The sequence below is a fragment of the Bos mutus genome, chromosome 25 (genome assembly GCF_027580195.1).
Source record: "Bos mutus isolate GX-2022 chromosome 25, NWIPB_WYAK_1.1, whole genome shotgun sequence".
Classification (NCBI taxonomy): Eukaryota; Metazoa; Chordata; class Mammalia; order Artiodactyla; family Bovidae; genus Bos; species Bos mutus.
In genome coordinates, this window is record NC_091641.1 from 2894564 (window position 1) to 2912566 (window position 18003).

The 18003-nt window shown below is 60.9% G+C and overlaps 1 protein-coding gene and 1 non-coding gene across 2 annotated transcripts; one reads left to right on the forward strand and one right to left on the reverse strand.

Annotated features, from left to right (window-relative positions):
* Positions 1-1890: 1890 nt before the first annotated feature.
* FSCN1 (fascin actin-bundling protein 1) lies at positions 1891-11381 on the reverse strand. Its single transcript, XM_005887344.3, has 5 exons — positions 10422-11381; positions 4161-4317; positions 3953-4074; positions 3516-3683; positions 1891-3204 (listed from the first exon to the last, which is right to left on the reverse strand). Exons 1-5 carry the CDS (start codon positions 11251-11253, stop codon positions 3002-3004), a joined length of 1482 nt encoding a protein of 493 aa, XP_005887406.3. The 5' UTR covers positions 11254-11381; the 3' UTR covers positions 1891-3001.
* A 3954-nt stretch (positions 11382-15335) lies between these two features.
* TRNAG-UCC (transfer RNA glycine (anticodon UCC)) lies at positions 15336-15408 on the forward strand. Its single transcript has one exon. It is a non-coding gene; the product is annotated as a tRNA-Gly (tRNA).
* The last annotated feature ends 2595 nt before the right edge of the window (positions 15409-18003 follow it).

The following is an 18003-nucleotide window of genomic DNA, read 5'->3' on the forward strand; positions in this document are numbered from 1 at the left end:
GGGGAACCCACCCTCAGAACTCTGGGGACCTGCTGGCCCCCTACCCAACTGGAGGTGGGAGGAGCTGCCAGTCAGGGTCTAGGAGAAGTGGGGCAAGGAGTCCCCAGGGACAGAGGGTGGCAGCCTGTGGGCTGAGTGGGGGCGGGTCTGTGTGCCTGTGTGTGTGCATGTCTGTGTCTGTGTGCGTCTGTGTTGTGTGCACTGGGCTCTTGTACGTGCCTGCATGTATTCCTGTGTGCACACACCCACTCGCGTACACAGGTCCGTGTGCCTGTGTGTGCAGGGTCCTGCGGTCCGGGACCTGTGAAACGGAAATCGCTGAGGAGGCAAACATGCTTCTGGCTGGAGGAAGAACTGCACCCCGGAATCTGACGTGGGGCCCCAGAGCCAGTTCTGATGGGGGCGGAGGTGGGGTGGGGGGGTGGTGGGCGCACTTTCCGGTCAGCACAGGTGCTCCTGTGCGCCACGGGAGTGTCTGCCTCCTTCCCATAGCATCCTATTGCCTCCACGGGGCCTGGAGACAACGGCCTCACTCGAGCAGATCCACTCCTCCTCGAGACCCAGCCAGGTCTCAGCCACAACTCCTGACCTTTGCGTGCGCTGTGGTTCCCTGGCCTGGCCGCTCTTCCGTCCCAGGTACTAGGTTAGGCCCCGCTCCTCCCTAGGTGTGATCGCCTCTGCCACCAGACTTTGCACCTCGTTTGCAGAGATGGGGGGGAGGGGAACAGCCCCTGGAACGCGCGCAGCCGGTGCTCATTTTTGCAGAATGCGCAGCCGGTGCTCATTTTTGCAGAATGCGTGGAATTTAGAACCAGCCCCTAGGCCTGGCTCAGAGGATGCGGGCAGGGGTCCGTGGAATCTCTCCAGGACAGGTCATTCCGCTCCTGAGCAGCCCTCTCCTCGGGCACCGCGGGGAACACCTCCACCTCGCTCCACTGCCCAACTGGGGACCCCCACCCCCAACGGTCTGTAAGAGCTTGGCTCTGGAATCCTCATCTGTTCCTTCCACGTCACCGAGACTTTTCTGGCTTCCAGCCTGGCTTGAACAGCGGTGGGGGTTGGTCGCCAGGACCCCGCTGGGAGCTCACCATCCCTTTGTGGCCGCCATCTGTCCTTGTCAATCTCGAGACTCCCGCCCCCAGGGGCCACCAATCACAGCGCAGGCATCCCAGTTTCGTCATCGGCAGCCAATCAGCGCTTCCGCTGACCGCCAGGCGCCCCGCCCCCGCGAGACGGCCGCAGGCCCAAGTCCATCTTCAGCCGCCGCCTGCCAGTTGGACCCGTGGGGTACCCATTCCACTCCTAAGGCTGCGCCTTGCTGCTCTGAGCCTCAGTCTGCCCCTCTGTAAGATGGGAACAGGCAGGCTCTGGGTAACAGGAGGGACTGTACAGGAGGGCCCGCCCAGCACCTGTCTCTCTGGAGGTCCCCGCAGGGCTGGCCACGTGGTCGGCCAGGGACCAAGAAGGGCAGGGTGGACTTGGGACCCAGGTGACCCCTCGAGGCCGGAAACTTCCTGGGCTTCTTATCTGCCAGACAGAGAAGTGGCTCTGTCCCTCCGCAAACTGGGCACAGGCGATATCTGATCCAGGCACCCACCCTGGACCGCAAGCCTAGTCCACCCAACTGACTCCTCTCAGGGCCGCTCCCCACCTCCGTGGGAGCCTGCGGTCTGGGGCTGTGGATGGACGCACTGGAGGCCTCTTCAGTATGGAAAGGGGGCAGCCCAGGCCTCCACGCTCTAATCAAGGCACACCTGCCCAGGTGTGCTGGTTTGTGTGGGCTTGACCTCTAACCCCTAAACGTGCAGGAGTCGGGTTCCCGGGCCCACACCTCCCGTCTGCCTTCATCCCAACGCGCACGCGCGAGAGCACACACACACAGCCTCCGGGTTGCAGACTTGCGTTATTTTATTTTGCTCTTTCCAGTCTGAAGCTACTATCATGGGCGTTTAGAGTTATACAAATGACACTTACAAAAAATAAAAGACCAAGACACCCAGAGTGAGATGCATGGTGGACACTAACCGGAAGGGAGGGGAGCCGGCAGGGGAGGGGCTGGGAGCCATGGGCGGGGGTGGGGGGCAGTGGGGGCTTCCAGGGGGCTCCCAGCTGAGGGCGATGCCCAGCTTCATCCCGCTGAGACCCAGGAGTCTGGTCAGACAAGGAGCACCGACCACACGGGGCCCTGGGTGAGGCGGTGAGGGGCCTAGCACCACCAGGTGAGACCCAGCCCTGGGGTGGGCACTCGGGAGGGTGGGGCTGGAGAAACCCTCTGGGAAGGTGGGGGAGTTTGGATTTGGGGAGGCACCCCGCCTGCCCCACCACTAGTGGGAGGAGAGGGCGCAGAGGCCAGAAGAGGCCTCTGTCTCAAGACCCCCTCAAGCCCACTCATGGCTACAACCAGGCTTGCCTGGGGCTCCTCCAGCAATAACATTTCATTAAAAAAAAAATACTGATTTGGTCATTTTCTGCTTCCAGTCAGGCCAGAGGGAAAGCAAAGAGAGACAGGGGCAGGGACCCGGGATCACAGCAGGGTGTGCAGGGGCAGGAGCCGGCCCTGACCTGTCCGGTTGCAAGGGGAGGCCACCGACAGGCCTGGGGCAAGAGCATGGCTCCTGGGGGTGTGGGGGAGGATCAGGAGGGGACAGGAGATTCCAGTTACGCACCCTGCCATTCCAGGGGGGCGGGGGCTCGGGAAGGCCTCCCAGCTCCCCGACTCCTCCATGGCCTCTTTGGGGAAATAAGGCTCAGAGTTGTCTGAGGTCAGGAGAGAGAAGTTCCAGCCTCGCCCAGGGCGCAGAAGAGAGGGCAGAGGGCCGGGACAGCCCGCCCAGGGCCAGGTCAGAGTGCCGACCTGCCCGGGGGATGACCGGTGAGGGCACCGTTTGCTCTGGGTTTCCAGTTTGAAAGGCAAGGGGCTCGCCACCCGCAGCAGAGCCCCCAGGAGAAGAGAGTTAGTGTGGGGCGGGGGCGGGGCAGGGAGGGGGCCAGGGGCGCAGGCCTAGTACTCCCACAGCGTGGTGGGGTCGATGGTTTCGGCGCAGGCCTTCAGGACCCCCGCGTGGTCCCCCTTCAGGTAGTGCCCCCCCACCTTGATGGCCACCTTGTTGTAGTCGCAGAACTCCAGGAAGAAGTCCACCGGGCTGTCGCTGCTGCTGGTCACCGACGAGTCATTGCCCACCATCCAGTACTTGCCCGTGGAGTCTGCAGGGGCACAGGGGGGACCCTGTCAGGCCCTGCCTCGCGCTCTGCCCCCCACCCTCCAATCACGGCTCCCAGAGTGTGGCTGGGGTCTGCCCTGTCCACCCACGTGGATGGACGGAGCCCCTCCCAGAGCCCCCTGTCTAGTGTGGTCTCCCCTCCTATACCCACGAGAGCGGAAGGAAGGGGCTCCCCACCAGCTCGAGCTCCCACATGGGGCCTGGAATGGCCCAAGCCATGTCAGAGGGTCAAGTGGGGCGCAGAGGCGGGGGGGGGGGGATGCCCCACCCAGTCCCGCCCACAGGGGCACCTGCCTTTGATGTTGTAGGCACCGTCTCGGAACTCCAGCTGGAAGACGTCATAGTTGGAGCGGTTGGCATCCAGGGTGCCCGTGACCTTGCGGCAGCCGATGAAGCCGTGCTCCCCGCGGAACACAATGATGGGCCGGTTGATCAGCTTCATGAGGAAGAGCTCCGAGTCCCCTGTCCCAAGAGGTGGGAAAGGCAGTGAGCCTCAGGGGGATCGGGGCGGGGGCCGGGGGGGGGTGCGACGCCCAGGGTGTGTGTGGCTCAGAGAGGGACAGCAAGAGCCTGGGGTCACACAGCACGCCAGCCCTAGGGGAGGCGGGGTGAGGGCGGTCTGGGAGGACACTTGGCACAGGGCGGGCTTCCAGTGGGGTTGGTAAGTGACCATGGCACAGCGAGACCCCGCCCCAGGGAACTGCGGCTTGAGGTGTGCCCAAGGTGGCTACCTGCCGTCTCCACGGAGGCCGCCAGCTGGCCGTTCTTCTTGGCCGTCACGAATTTGCCATTGGATGCACGCAGAATAATCCTCCGATCACGCCACTCGATGTCAAAGTAGCATCTGGCGTCCCTGGGGTAGGGGGGTGGGGGACAGGGTCAGGAGAGGTGCCCCCTGGGAAGGGCCGGTCTGGGCGAGCACAGGCAGCGGGCACTCACTTGGTGGATGCGGTGGACTGCACACCCCCGGTGGTTGTCAGCGTCCAGTACTTGCCCGAGTGGGTGCGGAAGGCGCATTTTTTGGTGTCGCGGTCGATCTCCAGTTGGAAGGTCTCTTGGTCAGTCTCTTCGTCCTGATTGGCCGACAGGTCCATACCTGCGGGGAGAGCCTCCAGCTAGGACCAGGGACCCCCGCACCCCCCAGTTCTGGCTGACCCTCAGCCCTGCCCTCACACACCAGTACAGTGGGGGGCGGGGGGGCTACTGAGAACCCACTGCACGGCTCAGACCCCTTGGCCTCCACATCAGAGGGAGAACCCAGGACCCCGGGCCGGACCAGTTAAGGACCAGAGCCTGCTAGGTCCACTTACACATCACTTTCTCTGATTACAGACATAGAACTCTTCAACAAACCAGATGCAAGAAGATACTGTAGAGCCAACAGGGAGAATCTGACCGTGGCCCGGGGTTAGAGGGGAAGGGTTAATTACTGCTAATCACGTTGTCAATATGTAAGAGGATGCCTTGCTGTTTATAGAGACGCAGGCAAATGCCCGGATGTCTGAGTTCTACCGGAAGTACAAGCAAAAACAATGAATGGAGGCCCAGGGAGCTGGGAAGGCAGCTGGGGGGTTGCTACCCGGCGGTTCATTGTTCCCTCCTGCTTCTGTGTACGTGTAAAAGTTCAAAGAGCAATTGCACACGCTCCTTTCAGGAAATCTAGAAAACTCCTCTGAAAGTGCAGTCACACACCCGCAACGCGCACCGCACCCCCGGAGAGCCCCTGTGAACGCTGGGCAACCACAGCCTCCTAACGCTTCCCCTGCGTTCACACATGCGTTTTCTTGACCTTAAAGTGCACGCAGGTGGCAGATCGCGATTTGCACACGACCTGCCTAACACCTTCACGTGTGTCCACATCCTGAAATCATCTGTGAAAGGGGTGGCTTCCGAGGTTTTGTTCCCACAAGCTGCAGCCCCATTGCTTTTGCACACCCGTGTGGACTCCTCCAGCTAAAACCTGCAATGCGACCTTTGGTCACAACCACAAGTTCAGGTCCCCAAGCACCATGGGCCTAAGAGCCTCACTGTCGGGTGAGGTGGGCCTCCAGGCCTTTATGAAGCCGGGGCTGGTGGCAGGCACCCCTTCAGATGAGAGGAGGCTGGTGGGTGGCAAAGGCTGGGGGCTGGGCGCCCGCGCCCCTGGCCCAGGACCCCTTCTTGGTTCTCCAGGCTCCACCCAGAGGGCCTGACAGGCGTCAGCCCTGTGCTGACCAGGTCTCGTGTCCCATGTCAGCACCACCTTGCCTCACAAGAGAGAGGGAGACAGAGAAATAGTGCCCTTGCCCAAGGTCACCCAGAGAAAAAGCTAGGGGTCCCCGGGCTCTCGGGAGAAGGGGGCAAACTCCGGCCTCGTACCAAGCCCTGCCCCCCAACCTTCCCTCCCCTCTCTGGACTGGTGGCCGCGGCCTCCACGAGTCACCCTGAATAGACCCTCACCACCGCTGGGCTCGACCCCTCAGCCCCCCAGGGTCGCCTGAGCCCCAGTGTCAGGGATCAGCTGTCTACTCAGGCCCCGGGGTTGGGCTGACTCCATCCACCACAACACCCCCCGCGGAGCACCAGGTGAGGAGCAGCGAGGGCTGCGCCTGCTGGGGCTCCCAGGCCCCAAGAGGTGGGCCGTCCTGGGGCCACTGGCTCAGACCCGTCCAGCCAGCCTGCCCCACCCCACCTGACGGGCCACAGGGCACCATGTACCCCACGCATAGGAGGCTGGCTGATGGCAAAGAAAGAACAGGGGAGACGCCCCGCCGGGCACACCTCGGCAGCAGAAAAGGCAGAGGGGGCTCCCCAGGGAGAAGGGCAAGGCGGGCAGGGGAGGGCCGTAAATGGCAGTCAGCCCGCCCGCGCTTGCCAGCCTACCTGCTGGTATGCGGCCCTGCAGGTACACAAGGCTTGCACCAGGCTCAGGCCAGACACACCTGGGGGCCCTTCTCCAGGAGACTTCAGGTCCCGAGCGCTCAGCCAGCCCTGAACCCCTGCTCCTCCCAGCAACTCCCCTCCCAACCCTGGGGTGCATAAAGCAAGACTGCAGCGGTGGGTCCCTGCCCTGGGCCACACGACGACCACCGCCGTCTACTCAGCCACTCAGACCCTGTCCAGCCTGGCTGTGTCCAGTCCTGGAACTGGTGTGGATCAACAGGCCTAGGCCAGCGAGCAAGGTACTCAAAGTGGGGCCCAGGCGCCTTGCGTGAGCAGCACACCCCTCCAGCCTCAGTTTCCCTCTGTCAACCCGGCTCGGTGTCTCTCCGTCCTGCCAGGAGATTGAGAGCATGGAGGGGCCCGATGCCAAGTAGACATGGGGTATTCTGCCCCCACAGGAGGGGCTGGGGGTAGTGTCCACTCCATCCAGGGAGGCCCCTCTTGGCTCCAAGGCCATGCCCTGATGGGAAAGGCCCCACTCGGCCTTGGAGTCTCTAATTAGAGCTGGGTTACTATGGGAACAGGGTTTTCTTTGGGATTTTTCTTTTCATCAACAGCAGCACAGAAAGCGTGAGTCACAGGCCCACTGGAGCCCCGGGAAGTAAGGAGAGGGATGCGGGGGCTCACCAGAGCCCACAGGCACATCCTCCCACCCCGGAGACGCCGGGCCCCGCCCCTGTCCATCATGGCTTTCCCAGTCTCCAGCCCCGGGGCCATCCTGCACAGACCAGCCTGCAGCACACCCCATGGTCTCATCCCCCCGCAGCCTTAGCAGTCCCCAAGTCCCCTGGATGGTCAAAAATCAGGCGCTCTCCACCACCCCCATTCAGTTTAAGGGAGGGAGCCCAGAAGCTTCTGTGGCTTCACCTCACTTCTCCTCCTTGCTGTCAACTCTTGCCACTACCTAACCACCTTAAATCCCTACTCCATCCTTACATGAGCTGTTCCCTGGGGCCAACGTGACCTGCCTTATCAAGAGAACTCTTACACATCCTACAAAGCCTGGCTTGTCCAGCCCTTCCTCAGCCAGCCAGCCAGCCTCACCTTCGAGCGCTGGGGCTGGGCACTTCCTGAGCACGGAGACCCCAGGGCACAGCTGGTCAGAGGCAAAGGGGCTATGAGATCAGGGTCTGGCTGGAGCCCAGGGCAGTGTGTGTAGATGTTAGTCGCTCAATCATGTCCAACTCTTTGCAACCCACCATGGACTGTAGCCCGCCAGGCTCCTCTGTCCATGGGATTCTCCAGGGAAGAATATTGGAGCGGGTTGCCATGCCCTTCTCCAGGGGATCTTCCTGACCCAGGGATCAAACCCAAGTCTCCCTCACTAAAGGCAGATAGATACCTTACCATCTGAGCCACCAGGGAAGCAAAGCCCAGGGCAGGTAGGCACCAAAGAAGCTTGAATACAGCTCACTCAGCGGCCCTGCCTGTGTGGTCACAGTGACCCCACTTCCCAGGACCTGGGGTGGATGTATGCCATCTGCTTTGTCACAGCAGCTCTCAGGACCCCCAAGCCCTGGTGGCCGACCTTGCCTCTAACAGTGGCTGCAATGACCCCGTCCCAGAAATACGGTCTGGCCACAAAGAACGTGCCCAGGTGGAGCCCTTTACAGATGGGGAGACTGAGGCCGGAGAGCAGCTTGCAGCTTCAGCAGGAAGCACCCCACCCGCACCGGGCCCTGGCTGCTGGGATGACTCACATCCCCCACCGGCAAAACCCAGGAGGCTCCTCCTTCCTGGCCCGCGTTTCCCAACATGTGTCTGGAGGAGCCTCCCCCTCCTCCCTGCCACGCAGGCCTGTCTAAAATGGCCTCTGCAGGCACGCCCCCCAACCCCGCGCGGCCCCGAGCCCCCCATCACCCTCCATCCCGCCAGGTAGACCCGACGTCAGAACGGACCCCAGAACCTGAAGCCAAGGCAGCCCCAATCTTGGCCCCCAGAGCTCCCTCCCCTTTAAACACACAGATGAGCCCTTGGCTCTCCTGCTGCAATTTCCGGCAGCTCCTCTTGCCCCATCGGCCTGAATCACAGCATGACGCCCCCAGCGAGCCTCACTCAAAGGAGAGGGTGTCTGTCCAGGCTCGCCACCTGGTACCTGCCAAAAATACCCCAGGCTCTCTCTGCCCCTTCCAGGCCCAGGGGCCTCCTGGCACGTTTTTCCCAGGGAAGGGGTGGGATGCAGCTGGCAAGCACAGAGCATCCTTCACTGATAAGCACCCACTCCGGGTCCTGCAGCCCTGCTGGCTGATCCAGTCCCGTGGACCAACCTCACAAGCTGCTTCTCGGCCAGCACTGGGCTTTCTGCTCCTCTCTGCCTCGGGGCCTGTGCACAAGCTGTGCTCTGTGTCCTCAACACTGTCCCACACACCTGATACAGCCCCCCTTCTGTTCATCCTCAGGTCAGGTCAAATGTCCTCCCCGGAAAGGGACCTCTCCCATCTAACCCAGGGCCCTCATGGACCACCTGGAGTCCCAGACACCTCTGTTGCCCAAGATGGGGCTCATGTCCCAATGAGGACACAGCGCCCAGCAAGGAAGGCGCCGGGACGTGCTCACTTACTCACCACTCAGGCCTCAGCATGCCTCACTCGCTAGGGGCTCAGTGTTTGCGGAGTAGGTGAGGAGTCCTGCCCCACCTAGTGCTGTGTGAGACTGGAGAGGGGAGACCCTGTGGTCCCCAGAGGCTGGGAGGCATCAGGGGGTCCAGATGAGGGCCCTTTCTGGACTCAAACCCAGTTCTGCCTGCTGCATACTTATGTGTGACCTTGGGCACAGGGCTTCTCCTCTTTGGGCCTAAACCCGCCCATCTGCAGGATGGAAGAAGCTTGGCCCACTTCAGTCCGCAGCCGGCAACTTCGGGTGGAGCTGCCAGGGGGCTGCAACCACCTGGGCAGAGTGCGGACCTCAGGAGGGTGGTCATCAGGAGAAAAGTGGGGCCATTGCCTGGGGTTCCCACCCAGCTATCTCCAGAGGCCAGGGTCCAACTTCCTGTCTGGGGGGAGCAAGACACCCAGAGGTTCCCCTGGGAGGAAGAAACAGACTGCCTTCTGGACCAAAGAAGGGGCGAGGGCGCCAGAAGGAAGAGAAGCCGCCTGGGGTAGAATCTGAGCCGGGAAAGAGGGGGCTCATTCTGGCGCGCAGGCCGGTAGGAAATGGCCAGGCCAACGGGAGGCCCCAGGAAAGGACGCGTCGAGTTGCAGCCAGCTGTTCCAGGCTGGAGTCTTAGCGGGTGGGTTTACTCGAGGGGGGGCGCTTTCCGAGGGTGCCGGGCTGGGGTCTCCCGGTTCAAGCTGGGACCGCTCTCGGGCACCCACGAAGGAAAGCGCACCGGCCGGGAGCCGCAGGGCGGGGTGCCTGGCGGGCAGCCACCCCCACCACGCCGCCCTGGACCTGGGCGCGAGCAGGGAGGCCGCCTCCTGGGGCGGCTTCGGACGGAGCACCCGGCCCGGGAGGCGGCGCGGGGGGTTCCCAGCAGGGGGGACCCACAGAAAGCCGACTCCCTCCCCGCCCAGCCTCATCTGGTTTTCTCATCCGCAGAGACCGAGCAGGACAAAGGGGGCGAGGGAGGGCCCTGTCGAGGAGCCCGCCCCCTGCTCACAAAGGCCGCGGCCTCAAGCGCGGGGCGGACGCGGGAGGAGGGGCTGGGGGGGAAGGGCAGACACTCGGGGCGCCCCCCTCCAGCAGAGGCCAACCCCTCCCAGCAGCCAGAGTGGGTGGAGAGAGGCCCAGCCCCGGGGGAGGTGAACGCGCACCCTGCGGAGACCAAAGGACCCCCATCCCACCCGCCAAAGGCGGCCCTTAGGGAGTGCGGGAGCGCCCTGCGCGGGGGGCGACCCCTCGCTCCGCCCTGGAACTGAAGACTCACTAACGGGGGGAAGGGCACGAGGCACCGGGCGAGGGGCGTCGCCTCCCCCAGGGCTGGGCCCACGGAGCCGAGGGATCCGCACGAGTCGGGAAGACACAGACTGAGCAAGGGGTGCGAGGGTGGCACCCGGGGCGGGGCCTAAGAGCGGCCTAGGGAGCCCCAAGCCCAAGGCGGAGTGGGGGCCGCGCCACGGCCCCCAAGGATGGGCAAAGCCCCACCCCTCGCCCCTTCCTCGGGGTCGGAGCGCACGCCCTGCGGCCGGGTAGGGTGGCCTGCGCGCCTAGCTGGGGCGGACCGGGCGTCGCTCGGGATTGCCGCGGGCGAGGAAGGGCGGGAGGCGGTGGGGACGGGGGTGGGGTGGGATGCGCTTTGTGCAAGGCCCGGAAGAAGCGAGGGACGGCATCCCCACTCACCCTGGCGCGTGGACACGTTCCTCTCGTTGGCCGCCTGCAGCACGACCTGGGCGCAGCTCTGCTCCAGGGCGAAGAGCTCGTCCTTGCCCACCTTGGTGGCCTTGCCCGCCTTGAGCGTGCCGCTGGGCCCCGACGGCGCCAGGTAGCGGCCCTCGCAGTCGCGGAAGGCCACCTTGCCGGAGCGGAACTCCAGCGTGTAGCCGGTGGCGGGCTCAGGGTGCGCCACTAGGCGCCCGTCGTGGCGCAGGAAGCGGTGGTCGGCCGTTTGCAAGCTGTAGCGCTGATCCTGGAAGGCCAGCGTGATGAGCGAGTCGACGCCCCAGGGCACGTCGCGGTCCACCGAGATCTCGTCGGCCGGCCGCGCGCCCAGGTGCGCGTAGCGCTTGCGGGCAAGGCTGTAGATGTTGACCTGCGGGTGCATAGCGATGTGCACGCTCCACTTCTCGGCCGGCGACACGGTCTGAGCGAAGCACGACAGGCGGTCCTCGGTGCCGCCGAAATAGCGCCGGTGCACCTCGGACTGCAGCGACCAGCGGCCGTCGTCGTGCGCCACGATGAGAAAACGGCAGTCGGCGCCCGGCGCCTCGTGCTCACAGGTCACGTTGCCGTCCTTGTCGGCCGCCAGGTAGCGGCCCAGGTGGCTGCGGAGGCACACGGCGGCGCTGCCCGCCTCGTCGGGCGGCTGCTCCAGCGTCCAGATCTGCTTCTTCTTCAGGCTGCTGGCCGAGGCGTTCACCTTGAACCCGAACGTCTCGGCTGTCAGGTACTTGTTGCTGCAGTTGATGAGACCGAACTGGATCTGCAGGGCCTCGGCCGTGCCGTTGGCGGTCATGGTGGCGGCTGGCGGCGGGCCGGCGCGGCCCGGGCGGTCGGTGGCGGGTCCCGGCGGCGGTGCCCTGCTCCTTTGTTCGGCGGCAGCAGAGGCCGTGCGCACACCCTCAGCAGCGGCTTTACAAAGCCGGCTCGCGGCGCCCGAGCCCCTTTATAGGCGGGGTGACGTCAGCGCCGCCAGGCCCCGCCCCCGTCCCGCCCCTTCCCGGGGGCTAGCAGAGCCGGGGACGCGCCGGCGTAGCCAGTGAGTGGCGCGCGGGGCCTGGAGGGGCGCTGGCGGCAGCTGCGCTCGCAGCGGCCCCTCCTTCTGCACCGCCGGCCTCTGCAGTACCCCCCACTTGGGGCCACCGCCCCCTTTCCCCCAATACCAAAGCCCCACCCTCGCGGCGCCGCAGCCTGAGGGCTCCCACAGAGCAGGGGACCCCTCGGAGGCCCCCCCAACCCCAAGCCCAGTCGGGAGGAAGGCCCGAGTCAGATTAGAGGTTGTGGATTAGAGACGACGGAAACCACGGAGCTCATCAGTACTAGCGGAGCGCTCCGGAGGCTCCTGGAGGAGGTGGACTTAGCGCAGAGCCTTGAAGGAGCAGAGAGGGGACCCTCTAAGTGCCTGTGGGCGGAAGGGTGGGCGCAGGCCAAGAGCTGGGAAGGGGTCTGCCGACCCCAACTCACCCAACCCAGGCTCTGCAGCCTCCAAAGCGGGGTCTGTGGTTCCCCGAAGCGTCCCTCCCAGAACACTGACCAGAAAGGCACCCTCCTTCCTGGGGGTCCAGGCACCCAGCCTCACTGGCCCAAATCAGTCTCCGGAGTAGTGACAGCGTTCCCATCCCGAGGCTGCAGAGGTCACAGGGTTCTGGTGAGGTTCACAGGCATAGAGCGAGTTGCTGTTCCATCACTGAGTCGTGTCCAACTCTTTGCCACCCCATAGGCTGAGGGACGCCAGACATCCCTGTTCTTCGCTATAGAGTGAGTAGTGAGCCCTTTTATGGAGCAGGTAAGAGATGTGCTAGGACTCAGGAAGCACAGCCCTAAGGGGGGCAACCCGCATCTGGAACCCCAGGGGCCAGCACGCCTCCCACTCTGTACCCACCCCAGGTCCCACTGCACTGGACTCTGAGCCTGGTACCCAGGAGGGGATAATTCCTACAGATGCCCATCCCCACCCCCACCCTGGAGAGGAGCACTTCCCTTTTCTGAGCATCTCCAAAGGCCAAGACTTTTGCTGGGACATTCCCCACATGCCAGGCAAGCCCCTGGAATGCCAGCGTGACCACAGGCTGCCCACAAGGTCTGGAGGCTAAAGGCAGAGGGCCCTGAACTAGCTCCCCAGCTGGTTGGTCTGTGCCGCTGCCTCTCCCCAGGCAGCTTCCTCCAGGGGCTTTTATCTTCCTGTTAATTCCGTGTTACCTTCCTGTTATTGTAGGTCAGGTAGGTTAACCCGTAGGGCCTTGAGCCCTAGACAGTCACTGCCCATAGCACCCCCTCCCACAAAGCTCTGGAGAGCTGAGAAGCCAAGTTTCTCATTCTGAAGTCGTCTGATAGGTGCTTCCCTGGTGGCTCGGTGATAAAGGATCCACCTACCAATGCAGGTGAACCCGAGTCTGTGGGTTTGATCCCTGGGTCGGGAAGATCCCCTGGAGGAGGAAATGGCAACGCACTCCAGTATTCTTGCCTGGAGAATCCCGTGGACGGGAGCCTGGCAGGCTACAGTCCATGAGGTCGCAAAGAGTCAGATACGACTTTCAGTGACTAAACAATGACAAATAGGCTTGAAACCCAGGGTCTCCCTGGCTGTGTGACTGTGGTCAAGTTACTTGACCTCTCTGAGCCTGTTTCGCCTTTTATAGAAGAGATGCAAATCCCTCATCTCAAGGTGGTCTGAAGGTCCCTGAGGACTTGGAAATCAGACCCTGTCCCTGGCCACCCTCAGAACCCATTGCTATCCCCAAGACTCTCTAGTTAGGGCCAACTCTCTGGCCAGCTGCCATGGCTCATAAGAGAGGATGCCAAATAACTGAAGGCTGGGGGCAGCAGTCCCGTGCTGACAGAGAGGACTGGGATCTGCTGAGATGCTCCTGCTGTGGGGCTGGAGTTGGGGGCTCCTGCCTCTCAGTCAGGCCAGGGGTGGGAGTAGGTCCAGGCTTCCCAGGTTATGCTTTTGATGGGTACAAAGACTGGAGAGCCCAGCTGGGTGGTAGCCCTGGCTTCTTGCACTGGGCTTCCTGCAGTCGAATGCACATCCTGGTCCTCAGTTTTTCCATCTCTAAAATGGGCATCATGATAGCATCTGTCCCGGGAAGAAGCCTAGAGGACAGGAGCTCACACACATGAATGGGACCAAGGGGTTCCTGGGACGTGGCACTCAGTTTTCGAACCAGGAAGGTCTTGGGCAGATGGGGACAAGTTGGTGACTCCACACACCAGGCACCTAGATGACAGTGCCTGGCACATGGTGAGCGCTCATAAACGCCAGCTGGTCCTGGGGACACAGACGGGCCAGACTCCCTCCAGCCCCCTAAGACCCCCAGGAATTCCCAGGACCCTAGTCGTATAGTCAGAGCGATGGTGGAGCACAGCTTTAGGACCACTTGGCCAGGAGCACAAGCCTTGTGCCAGTTTGCTGAATAAATTAACATCAGATAGAGCAATGCGGAGGATGAGACATGGAAAGGGAACCTTGGTTTTCCCCGTGGACAAAGGCAGGCAGGTCAAGTGAACAGATTAGAGACTGAGGCATCGGGGAATCAGGTTAGTTAGTCCTGAGACTGGGGATGGGAGGAGTGGGGAGGGGTCAATATATGAAGAATTGAGGTTAATTTCAACAGGTCTGGAGCTGAGTGATTATTATTTAATTTTTTCTGAATAGACAACACATTCACATAGTTCAGATATCCCCAAATCTAAAAAGGCCTTTGTCCTCCACCTCTCTCCACTCCCGCCCCACTACCTGCATAACGGCTGTTAGTTAGACTGTTGTCTCCTTGAACTTCAAAGACAAGCAAACTCAGATTTTTTTTAAATTGTAGGATAATAGCTTTACAAAACTGTGTAAACCCACACTCCAGTGGGTCTCAAGCCTATTTGTTGTCGTTTAGTCTCTCAGTCGTGTCCGATTCTTTTGTGACCCCATGGACTGCAGCCCACCAGGCTCCTCCATCCACGGGATTCTCCAGGGAAGAATACTGGACAGGTTGCCATACCCTTCTCCAGGGGATCTTCCTGACCCAGGGATCGAACCTGTATCTCCTACATTGCAGTCAGATTCTTTACCACTGAGCCACCAGGGAAGTCCCTTAGATGAGGAGAAGGGAAAGCATCTCAGGGTTTTTGTTTTTTGAATTGAAGTACAGTTAATTTACAATGTTAGTTCCTGTTGTACAGCAAAGTGATTCAGTCGTACATATATATATTTTCTTTTTTAAATATTCTTTTCCATTATGGTTTATCACAGGATTTTTCTCATTGAAGGATAATTGCTTTACAATGTAATGTTACTTTCCACTGTACAAGAACGTGAATCAGTCGGGTTTTTTTAAATTATTCTTATTCGTTATTGCTGAAATGTCAATGTAGCAAGAAAATCTTAGGTCAGTTTAGCCGAAGAGCATTTTCAAAACTGCTTGTCTGCTCTGCACCCACATTTCCTCCTCTCGCCTTCCCCAAGTGCCGGTTACAATGGGAGCCTCTGTGTCCAGAGCGGCCACACGGTCCTGTCCGCAGGCTCCACCTCAGGTCCCTCTGGGGAAGGACAGGAACACGGACACTGTGTCCCTGGGCCCCCCGGGAACCCAGGAGCCACCTGAACTGCCTGGAACGAGGGCATGGCCTGGGGAGAACGGACGTGCTTTGGCTGGGGCTGCTCCCAGGCTGGCCACCGGGCGCCCTCCTGCCTGGTCTGGGGAGGAAAACGAGGCCACCAGGAGGGGCTGCTCGGCCCAGCCTGAGCCCAGGTCCCCGAGTCACAGAGACTCGGACTCCTCCCCACCCGACAGCCTCCGAGAATTTCTGTGCCTACCCACCACGGACAGGAAGGGGCTGTCCCATGCCCGGTGCATCCCCCCCACAGAAGTCACAGGAGAAGGGACTTCCCTGATGGTCCAGTGGTCAGGACTCAGCGATTCCACCGCCGAGGGCCCAGGTTCGATCCCTGGTCAGGGAAGTAAGATCCCACAAGCCGCGACAAAACATTCCCTATGAAATGACACGCTGCCTGGGTTTTGCCTACAACTCTTCCAGACAGGGTGATGGGTATGTGGGGATGACTTATGTGAGTCTCTCTCTCTTTGTTTTTGGCCCACTCAACCTGGCTCTGACCAGGGATCAAACCCAGGCCCTCAGCAGGGCAAGCGGAGAGTCCCAAACATTGGACCTCCAGGGAATTCCCGAGTCTCTACTTGAATAAATGTTTGGACATGCCCATAATAAAAAGTTTTAGGCAGGGCTTCCCTGGTGGTGCAATGGATAAGAATCCGCCTGCCAATGCAGGTGACGCGGGTTCAATCCCTGGTCTGGGAGGATCCCGGATGCCATGGAGCAACTAAGCCCGTGCACCACAGCTACCGAGCCTGTGCTCGAGAGCCTGGGAGCCACAGCTACTGAAGCCCTTGCGTCTACAGCCCGTGCTCTGCAACAAGAAAAACCACCGCCAGGAGAAGCGTGCACACCAAAACAAGCAGCGGGCCCCTGTCCACCAACTAGAGAAAGCCCGCCTGGGGCCATGAAAACCCAGCGCAGCCAAAGAAACCAAAAAATTAAAGTTTTAGACAGGCATACTAAGAATAAAAATAAAATACCCCTCTCTCAGTCCCCTCTCTCCCAAAAAATCATGGTGGTGGAGGCGGGGATAGAGAGGATATACTGATTGTGCGGCAGGGAGGCCGCAGAAGGGATGCCATACTAGGAATCTTATGTCCACCTGAACATTTCCGCAGCAATAATAGACCCGGACATTCTGATCCTGGAACTTTGCCTCTGCCTTAGTCCTTGTCCTGCGTGTGCTGTTTCGTCGTGTTTGAAACTCACCCTGCCGGTCCTCTGTCTACGTTTGTTCAGAAACGTGCTCTGTAGGTAGTGATGGAGAGCCAACAGGTAGATGTTTAGATAGGAGGTGTTTCTTGTCTTGGCGCACCACCCCCTCCACCCTCAGGGCTTTATCTACCTGTTCTCTCTGGCGTGTGGAAGGGCCTCAGATTCCTACCAGGCTGTTCTGTAGGCCTGAGGCTTCAGGCTTAATCCCCAGGGCGAATGCCTCCCTGGACGGGCTGGGCCCCAACCTGTACCAGCGCTGGGCCCTCTCACCTGGGCCAGGGCTGCGCTGTGCTACCCAGGGGCCTCCAGCACCTTGGGCTCCCCTTGGCTTCTCCTCGAGGAAATCTTGCCAAGCCCCAAGTCTCCTGAGACCTGGCTGGAGACCCGGGCCCTGGCGCCCACCACTCCTGAGGCCCCTGGCACTGGTCTCTGGTGGGAGTTGTTGCCATTCGGTGGCTCAGTTGTGTCCGATTCTGTGACCCCATGGACTGCAGCACACCAGACTTCCCTGTCCTTCACCATCTCCCAGAGTTTGCTCAAACTCATGTCCATCGAGTCGGTGGTGCCATCCAACCATCTCATCCTCAGTCGCCCCCTTCTCCTCCTGCCTTCAATCTTTCTCAGCATCAGGGTCTTTTCTGGTGAGTCAGCTCTTTGCATCAGGTAGTCAAAGTTTTGGAGCTTCAGCTTCAGCATCAGTCCTTCCAGTGAGTATTCAGGGCTGATTTCCTTTAAGACTGACTGGCTTCTCGGCCTTTTGGCTAAGATCAGGTGTAGTATCTGGTGAGGGGGCAAGCATTACACCTCTGCCAGTGTAGGGTGGGGGTGACTGCTTCATGGGGACGGGGTTCCTTTCAGGGGGACCACAGTGTTTTGGAACTAAGTAGAGGTGGCGGGTGCACAAGATTTTGATTGTGCCAAAGGCCACAGAGGGGCTCCCCTGGTGGCTCAGTGGTAAAGAATCCACCTGCCAATGCAGGAGATGCGGGTTCGATCCCTGAGTGGTGAAGATGCCCTGGAGAAGGAAACAGCAACCCACTCCAGTATTCTTGCCTGGAGAATCCCACGGACAGAGGAACCTGGTGGGCTGCCGTCCACAGGGTTTGCAAAAGAGTCGGACATGACTCAACCTCAACAACAACAAAAGGCCACAATGACTGTATGCTTTTTTTCTTATTATTAAATTTTTATTTATTTATTGGCTGCGCCTCGCAGCATGTGGGATCTTAGTTCCCCGACCAGGGATCAAATCCATGGCCCCTGGAGTGGAAGCACAGAGTCTTAGCCACTGGAGCGCCAGGGAAGTCCCAGAATCACGTGCTTTAAAACAGTTAATTTTATGTTATGTGATCTTTACCTCCATTTTAAAAATTAGTCTTAGCGAGGAACAAAGCACACAAGCGAATCACGAAGCTGGGAGGGGTCAAATCAGGCCTCAGGCTGTCTCTCGCCCTGCACCTCCTTCCTTCCTGGGGCTCTCCCTTTCGCACCAGCTCTGCAGTCTCACACCCTCTCCTTGCCTCCCGGGATCCCCACGAGATGCTAGAAACCTCTCATCACGCCTGCCCAGGGTGTTGCCGGCTTTCGAGGCCTGGGCCCTACCCGAGGTCCTGACTGTGGTCCAGGGACCAGGGATGGAGGTCTTGGGGGCAGCACTGGGCAGATCACAACCCCTGAAGCTTCAGTTCCGCGTCAGCAAGAGGTCAGGCTGTGACGTCCTGGGAGT